Source organism: Acanthisitta chloris, unplaced genomic scaffold (assembly GCF_000695815.1).
Source record: "Acanthisitta chloris isolate BGI_N310 unplaced genomic scaffold, ASM69581v1 scaffold27751, whole genome shotgun sequence".
In the NCBI taxonomy this organism is placed as follows: Eukaryota; Metazoa; Chordata; class Aves; order Passeriformes; family Acanthisittidae; genus Acanthisitta; species Acanthisitta chloris.
The window spans coordinates 2,585-11,688 of record NW_008658097.1 but is presented as its reverse complement, the minus strand read 5'-3'; the positions used below and the strand labels follow the sequence as shown (position 1 = coordinate 11,688).

The following is a 9,104-nucleotide window of genomic DNA, read 5'->3' as shown; positions in this document are numbered from 1 at the left end:
GGGGTCACCACCTGTCTGTTCCCAGGGCAAAGGGATCACTCCACCTGCCTGTCTGCTCAGAAGGGCCTCTCAATAACAGACTACGCCTCCACAGCCAGCCCACAGTCTCTAGTGGGGAACTCTGCAGAAATTAAGCTGTCTGAGGCACAGGCTTGGTAGTGAGAACCCAAGTTTCAGTGTAAGCTGAACTCACTGCCTGGTGCTACTTCAAATTGCGGTTTCCCATCCTCAACAGCTGTCAGAGTTGCCAGTTTTGCTTCTATCATTTCTCCATCTATGAACATTCCAGAATACGCAGTCTTCCCATCAGGATACACATAGGCTATTTTCTCTCCAGTCATCTCCCCTTCTTCATTCACTTCCCCCACAAGGCTGCCTCCATCCTGAAAGCACAGGCAAGAAACAAAAGGCAAAGCATTTAGTTACACTTTACTACTTCCACTAAATGAAAAGCATTTCTCCCAACTTTTTAAGAAAGCAGTCTAAGGATGTGAGATCCTGAAAATGAGAGAGAACCAGACACATGAAGGACCTGTATGAAGTCATTCCAGTTAGGATAAAACTGATAAAAGAAACAAATCGGGATGTTGTTTGGAATAGGTAAAACCCAAGGTCTTCCCTTCCATGTGACAAATACTGAGTTTCAGATGGTGAAATTTTTATGTGAACAGTCTGCAAACCAAGTCCCAAAGCCACACAGGAACTTTGTCCAAGTATGGTTAGTATCATACTGTGCCAGAGGAAAGAAGAGACTTAGATGCTGCCTTCCTCACTGCTAATTTATGGCACCTCAAAAGGCCCAAGCCCATTAATAACAAAGAAGAAAAGCACTGCTGGCTGACTAGAGTTTCACTGTCCCAGCATCTCCTCCCCAATGTTACGTGGTGCTCAGTGAGAACAACTGCTGGTTGAAAGCCATCTGCAGCAACACTTTTCCTCTCTAAGGCTTACACACTTTACCCTTGGGCTTCGCCATCTGTGAATCACCTGCAACTCACCTTAAGTCTGTTTAGGAACTGCAGAGATGTGATACATAGATTAGCACAGGTCTAACCACTTCAGGTGCTTATTTCAAAAGGGACAAGGAAGTATCTCCAAATAACACCGTGGAGCAAAACCAGCAGGTGGAAGCAGACTGACTGAGATTAAGACCACTGTGCGCAGACTCTGTTTCAGAGTGACACCATTTTGTTCAGGTCCAAGGATGAAAGAGTTTCAAGCATGCAGGAGTAGGCAACAGTGAACCTTAAGTCTGGGAAAAAGTTAGTGCACAGAATGATGAAGAAACAATTGCTCCCATGGCAAAAGTTTGTTTTTTTGCATCCTTCAGTCTGGCAAGATGATAAACAACGCCTAATTATCCACATTTCCAGAAGGTACAGCAACCCTTTGTCAGCTGGAAGATGAAGCAGGAGATACACGAACTGAAGGGTCGGCTGTGTGCATTTTATGCACCAGGACTGAAAAACTGCTACTTGTTTTGATAACATGGGACAAAATGTTTCTAAAAACATGGTAGCTAAAGTAGGCCTTAGTGGCAAGGCAGCTAGAATAGGCCTTAATGACAAGAATGATCATTATCTTAGCAGAACGATGTGTACCCGTGCATGTACACCTGGGTACCCACCTGTACGTACCCACCTGCATAATAAATAATAATACAACAATAATGGAAGGGGGGTTCAAACTCATGCTTGGGTGAAATATAACAATGATGAAAGGGAACTCGAATCATGCTTGGATGAAATCAATGGAACAATAGCGAAGTAACGATTAACACATGACTATACCATGGTTATGTAAGAGAAGAGTATAAAAATGTATCCATCTCAGAACCATGTCAGAGTCAGATTTGGGTCTGTACCCTGACTCCCAGAGCTCTTCAATAAAAGCACCCATATAATCATTCCGTGATTATGTGTTTTCTACGCTAACAGTTTGGCAGTGTACACCAAGCATTGCTGAGCCTAGCATGTGCTTAATGGCAGTAATGAAACCCAGTAAATAAAATGAACAGCCCATGGTAAGTGCTGAGAAGCAAATCTGCAACTAGTTTGTGCCATATGTAGCACAAATAAATTAGGTTATGACCAGCACCTTAATTACATGCACAAGGTAAGAACTGAAACGTTAAACCCTGAAGTTCTGTGTAAGGCTGAATAGGAATTAAAAGTTTCAAAATTTGCATTAAGAACACTTAAAACCCAGTACCACCATTTTTGCCTTAACTAGCATGGTTGTAAAAGAACATAAAACATCTTTCCCAAGTTTCCCAGAAGAATATCTGAGTTTTCATCAAGAATGAGGAAGATAAAATTCTGGCTTGCTTCACTAGTAAAGCACTCGTTCTCACTCTGCTCAGCAGCACAGCTCTCACACCAGTTACATCTGCTCTGCTGGGCAAAGCCAGACTTCCCACCATACCCTGCAGCACTGGAGACAGTTAAATAAGAACAGCAGGGTGCAATAACCCGCAGAGCTCCCAAGCTCCTCACCTGCAGCCAGCACCACAAAGTAGCAAAATCATTGGTCCAGCCTTCCCAGGGAGATAATGCATAAATTATTACACATACTATTTTTACATTACATACGAATTACATACAAATACACTTCCAAAGGGCTGGGTTCCCTGGAAGATGAAAATAGTGGAGATATCTTGCAGCCTTGCTGAATCTCATCACTGGGCAAACATTTGACACTGAAAAGCTTTAACTGCATGTTGGATTATCCAAAATCAGAATGCATCATTCATCTAGTTTTTTTTGTGTGCTGACTGTGGAGAGATGAGCCGTGTTGGGTATTTGTTTCAGCTAGGGAGAAAAGAAAGGTACATAATGGTACTACTCTGCAATAAGGACAGCAGGCAGTCAGGCTTACTGGGTAATAAATCCAACAGACTCCGTGTCGAATGTTGTCTTTGTATTGCCCTTTGAATATCAGCCGCCCATCACTGTCGTACTCCTGGGCTGGGCCATTCAGCTCTCCGTCCACGTATGTGCCGTGAAGGACCACTCCATCCTCGTAAGTGTAGATTCCTTGGCCTTGCAGGGCATCATCAACATAGTACCCCTCCAGGGTGCTGGTGAAGAGAGAGAGAAAACAGCAGTGGAAGAGTCTTCACCTCTCTTGGAGGTGAACTGAAAAGCCCTGACCCACTAGAAAGCCAAGATGAAAACCAGAAACCTGGCTTCTATGGAGAAAACTTGGTGTCCTTTCAACAGGGTGTGCTACGTGGACACAGCATCACTCACCCAAATTACAGTGCTCAGAAGTTTTGGTAGGCTGGAGCAGCAAATTACAGCAGTGCACAGACACTCCTGTGTTGGAGTGGGATCCGGACCCGGAGTAACGATGAGTCTCAATATGAGTATGGTCGTTCTCCTTTATTCTTAGTGCTTACAAGATATATATAGACATTCACACAGTGTACGCGAACGCAGCGGATACATGATTGGTTTATTGCCCTTGTCCAAGTGTCCAGGGCAAACTTATGATTGGAGCAAGCAGGTGTCTGTCCACATTCCAGGATGTTTTCAGGAATTCCAGGGAGCTTGTTAACACCAGACTCAGAGCCGGACAGAGCCAGCTCTGCCAGGCAGAGCTGGGTCCTTATCAGCAGGTTCAAGGCTCAGTCACAGTGTGCTGTAGGCCTTACACCACACTACCAGCTGGGTTGTCAGCTTCAAGGAAATCATGTCCCTTTTTGCAGAGCCATTCCTCCACACTCCTAGTCAAGGAATAAATTATTGCTACTCTCACATTAAGATTTTCTACCTCCTACGTTCGGATCTTTACTGACACCTCTCTGGCAAGATGAACTTAAGCTGCCATACAGATGGACCATGACAGGGCACAACCTGTAGCCTGCTCCAGCACAGTGTCAGCTCCCCAGCAATACACTTAGCAGCCACCTGCACAGGATTTGCTAAGAGCACTGTCATTTTTCACTCATTTCTGTTAGAAGGGAACATGGCCTGTCAAACACAACCAGTGCTGCACTCAGACTTGAACAAAGGAACATTTCACTTTGGTTTTGTCTGGCAAACCCCGCAGAAGGGACAGAGTGACACCTGGCAACCTGCTTCCCAAAGTATAAAAACACAACTGTAAATGAGGATCTAGTCAGTTATTTCTTTCTCATGCTAGAACTAGCATAAGGGAAGGCAAACTGTTTAGCCTTTACTCCAGCACAGGCAGCCAATAGCCAGCTGCAGTACACGTGTTCTCACTGCATGATCCCTTTTCTGACGCAGACACCCAAGGTTAAAGCTCACACGGCGTCTGGGAGCTCCACTCCACATGTCTCACACAACTGTACAGAACAGATTTCCAAGAGTTGCAGAAGGAATGTTTCTTGCAGAACTCATTTTCTCGTTTCTAAGACCTCATGCTGTTTTCACATAACTTTGGCAAGCTGGCTGAGGTTTCCATAGGAAAACATGTTACAGGAAATGCCTCAATGCAAACCAGATGCAAAACAGGAAGGGGCAGGAAAACTATTTTACTTTTCAGTCATGAATTTCTTGATTCAGGTTGCTACAGAGCTGCACAGAGAGCTGTGGCATCAAAGCACAGGGAAGGAGCAGGGCAGACCAGGGAACCAGAAATCAGAGCCCTCACTTGACTATAAAGGATGCCACTTTCCCCTCTAGTTTATCATAGATCACCAGATTTGAATCTCATTGTAGGTAACAACACACAGAGTCCACATGTAGCATTACTCTTTAAAAGAAGCAGCCACCCACAGTTTATGTAATGAAAATAACAAAAAAAACCCCTTCTTGTTACCTTTAATTGTTTTAGTTGAAGTTAACATGTTGCTAAATTACAACAGTGCACTGGAACAGGTATCTTTTACTGTAAGTCAAATTTCTACATTTTCTCTCTCTGTATTAAGCTCCAAGTGTCCAAAAGATCCACCTCATCGAAGGAAATCAAAAGAACGACACCTGAAGAAAGAAGTCCATGTCCTTCAACCTTGCCTAAAAAGTCAGGTTCTCTAAAACTTCTGTGCTTTCCACAGTTTCTGGGTTATTTCCACCCTCACCCCACCAAAGCTTGCGAAGTCTGCAGCCAGACATGATAATTGCAGCTAAGACCTGAACAACACCGAAAGTAATAAATAGCTTCTGTGTCTTCCATAAACAAAATCTTGTCAATGCAAATCTGTATTTCTCTGTTTCGCTTCTCAGGTGATCATGTTTCTGATAATAGAAAGTTTTACCAAAGTCAGTACTTAACAGTCTTCCCATTATTGATTATGCCTGGAGGGATCAAAGATACTCACTACCTAAAAAATAAACCAGTGGTCAGAGTTGGAGGGGAAAGCACTTATAGCAGTATCCTTCCAGGTATGGAGGTAACATTGATAGACACTGATCCATTCATCTCTCGCTTCCTCCATATGGCAACACTGGAAACACTTTCATAAAAATACTACTTTTTCTGCTGTGCTCTGGGAGATGCCAGTTCACAGGAGTGTCCGGTGCAGGGAGAGGGCAGCTCTGTGCCGAGGACAGCTCTCAGGCTCACCCTGACTGCACAAAGGGCACACCAGAGGTGTTGGCACCACAGAAAGCTCCAGTACACAACCCAAAACAGGGAAGATGCCAGAGATGAAACTTCTCTCTCTCTCTCTCTCTCTCTGAAAGAGTATGTTGGGGTTTGTTGCATTTTTTGAAGAGGAAGGAAAGAAGAACTGATACTTCACTCCAAGTTTCCAGTCCCTAGAATAACCAACAGGAAGGGGGCAGCTATTCCAGTAAGGTGAGAAGTTTTCACTGACCAAGGAAGGCAGCCAGTCCTGCTCCCCAACATTCAGCGAATAAGCACACTTACGCTGCTGCCAGTCCAGTACCTGACAGCACTCTGCCACTCCCCAACCACAGACCCACAGGAGCTCAGCTGTTAGCCTTCACCAGCAGCCTGAAACAGCCCAGGAGTGCTGAAACCAGCTGACACTGCTGGGAGGCACAGGATTCTGCACGGGAAGAGGTGTTTCAAGCGATTCTGCAGGTTCATTACTCTTTGTCAACACTTGGCTTTGCCCGTGTTAATGGAAACAGCATGTCCTGCTTTATGCGAGGTCATCCTTCCTGCAACATGTTGTGACTCCTGAATCAGTCATTCCAGAGAGCAATTTAGTCTTGCTAGCTGGGCACAGCTAAGTAAATTACGTCATCTTCAGTAATGACACACGGCTCAGCTAAGGCTGCTTCAGCCAAACTAAAATATGATAGTTTACAAAAATATCCCATTTTCCAAAAACATACTGCAGACTATTTTTGTATGTTTTCATTCTGCTAGTTCCTGCAGTCATCAGTAGCCAACTGTTCCATGTTTTTAAGGGTTCTAAAAATTTAAAAAAAGAAAGAAAAAAAGAGAGACAAGAGCTGGCAACACTGCAGCAGTACAGAAAAGGCTCAGCAGCAACCTGCCTTTTCCCACAGAGCACTGCCTGTCCCCTGCATGATGTGGAGGAGCAGCCCCCTACACAGAGGGTCAGTCCCTCTGACTGTGCAGTCAGCACCTGCCCTGCTGAGATCATCCACCGGCACAGCAGCACTGTGCACGTGTCCAGAGACGCTATCTGCCAAGCTGAAAAAAAGCCTATTTTGGAGAAAACAGCTGCGGGGCAGTAGTGATTTTCAGCCACTCACAGAAGTTTAAACAGCCCACTACCAGCAATAGTGGGGATTTGTCTTCATCCAAGCTTGGAGACTTGATCATTTCTGCATAACTGAATAAATATATTTCTCATAAAAACCCCACAATCCTCAGTATGAAGCAATTGCAAAGGCAAGTACAGACAAGGAGCTGACTCACTGAGACAGCACAATACCTCTGCTCCTGCTCAGAACTATGCTGAGCAGGAGGAGAGCAGTCCCAGCATGACTGTCAGTTTAACAGCTGCTATTCATAGTGCCACTGACAGCTGCAAAACCATGAAGGATTGTGTCACTTTATACATCTGCTGCTTCTTTGGAGGAGATTCTGACCAACTGCAGGGAGGAATGCTGCAGTGGGGGGAAGACTTGCAAGGTGTTCATAACGAAGACCTGAGAAGAAAACACATGCATAGGCACAGACTAGCCCAGTTTCACTGTCACAATCCCCAGTGAAAAGAGGGGAAATTATAGGGGCTTTTCTGAAAGTAAATCAGACCAAAAGCAACTTGCAGACGATTAACTAGAGCTGGTAACAAACCTGTATTTAACTCGGTCCTTTAACCACTAAACCATTTCCAAGAGCAGCAGAGGGTAGGCCCCTGTGCACGAGGGCTGGCACAGGGAGCTCACGCTCCAGCTGCAGTCTCTGTACAGCACTATAGGACAGAGAATTCCACCTGCAGCTATAACTTTGAGGCCCAAGTCATGGTCAGCATGGCTTCCAATAGTTCTGACTACCTCCCAGTTCTCATGGTTTCTAATTAGTTCGCAACTTTTCAGTGATAAAAGAGCTCATGCCACTGCATTCTCCCAGCAGGAACCAACCACTGGTACACACAAAGCGCCAAGCCCACAAAGGAATGGCTACAGCAGCAGTAAACTTTCCAGCAACAGTTTGTAATGAGAAATCTTATCCAGAAACTCAGCAGCATAGAACAAGGCAGATTAGCTTTGTATTGCTGCAAGCAGAAGGAACAGTGTAGATGCCAAATGGAAGAGCCAGAGTCTACCTTCCATCAAAAAAGAAGAACTTGCCACGGCCATTCTTTTCTCCGTGCACAAAGTTTCCCTCAAATCTGTCTGTTGATGAATAGGTGACTGTGCAGAATCCATGTGGCAGCCCATCATCATCTAGATGCCCTGAAATAAAATTCACAAAGAACAAAAGAACATGTTAATGCTTATATAAAATTTTAAACCTGTTCTGACTGTGTAAATGCTCAAAATACAGCAGCTCCCCAATGCAAAAGTCATTTGGACCATTGCTGTTAGGAGCAGTGATCAGAGATTCAGTACCACCGTAGTTTGTACTCGTGTAACACATTGCTTAAAATAAAGAGGGTCAGGATAAAAGGAAAGGCATGAGAGATAGGAGAGAGAATAATAAGCAAAAATACACATTTCTAAATGAAACAAGACTTGTATTATTCTAACTTGTATTACTATACATCTTCAAAAATATAATAATTCTTTATCTAAAACATATATTTCTTTGAGAGGACAGGACAGATTTAGACTTCAATCCATGGAGTAATAAAGTCCTGACTTTTTCTTTTGATAAATCCATGCCTTGGGAATAACTGGATGTGGCACCTTGCGGCTATGATCACTGGAACTTCAAGAAATAGGAGCACAGAGTATCTGTAATGCTATGCCCTTGCAGCATCTCAGTCAACCTGCATTACTATTTGAAATGCTGCCCTCCCGTGCCTTTCTGACGGGTGCACAGGATGTCCAGCTCCCTCAGCTGCTGCACAGCGGAACCGCAGCACCCTTGGATCCTCACCTGCACAGCCTGTATTTGACTGAATACAACGGGTCAGCCCTGAGCACAGCACAGCAAGCCTCCTGTTGCACCTCTATCTACCTCTTCACAGTCAAAGGAAACGGCAGAGGAGCATTTCACTGCCCAGTCCACCTGCATGTGCTCAGAGCCCCCAGCCCTTCTCTGACTGCAGGATGAGGACGCTTGGGCTGGGCAGGGCTGCCTTCACCACAGGGTAACCCTGGAGGGTGTAACAAGCTCCCACTGTGACATGCCAGCAGGGCATGCAATTTTGCATGCCAACTGTCAGATAAGTAAAAGCTGGCCTATATTCATGTTCTTCCATGCTTCTAAGTAAGAGTCACCTCTGATTCCCCAAGTCTCCTGGTGATGTGTACACAGCCTGTTAGAGATGAGAGACAGCACATGCATCCTCTTCCACAGGCTTTGGGTCAAGCTCTTCCCTGACCAAATTTGCCTTAAACTGGACAGGTTTAACACACATATATATAAAGGCAGAAATACATTTCAGTGTCAGAAGGAGCAATTCCAGCCCAGGCTGATGCAGGCAACAAGAGGCACTTCAGTATTACCAGTCCTCGAGCCTTGTGCTCAGAGAAGGAACAAGCTGTGCACACAGCAATGGGAAAAGCCATCTGCATGGCTTCAGA

The 9,104-nt window shown here is 44.8% G+C and overlaps 1 protein-coding gene across 1 annotated transcript in view; it reads right to left on the bottom strand.

Moving 5' to 3' along the window:
* SETD7 (SET domain containing (lysine methyltransferase) 7) overlaps positions 1–7,808 on the bottom strand; it is a gene marked incomplete at its 5' end in the record, with an annotated part of 11,920 nt that extends 4,112 nt beyond the window's left edge. Inside the window, 3 exons of the mRNA XM_009084998.1 lie at positions 194–383; positions 2,878–3,079; positions 7,679–7,808. Coding sequence (XP_009083246.1) covers positions 194–383; positions 2,878–3,079; positions 7,679–7,808 — 522 coding nt within the window. The remainder of the gene's footprint in view (positions 1–193; positions 384–2,877; positions 3,080–7,678) is intronic.
* Between the last annotated feature and the right edge of the window lie 1,296 nt (positions 7,809–9,104).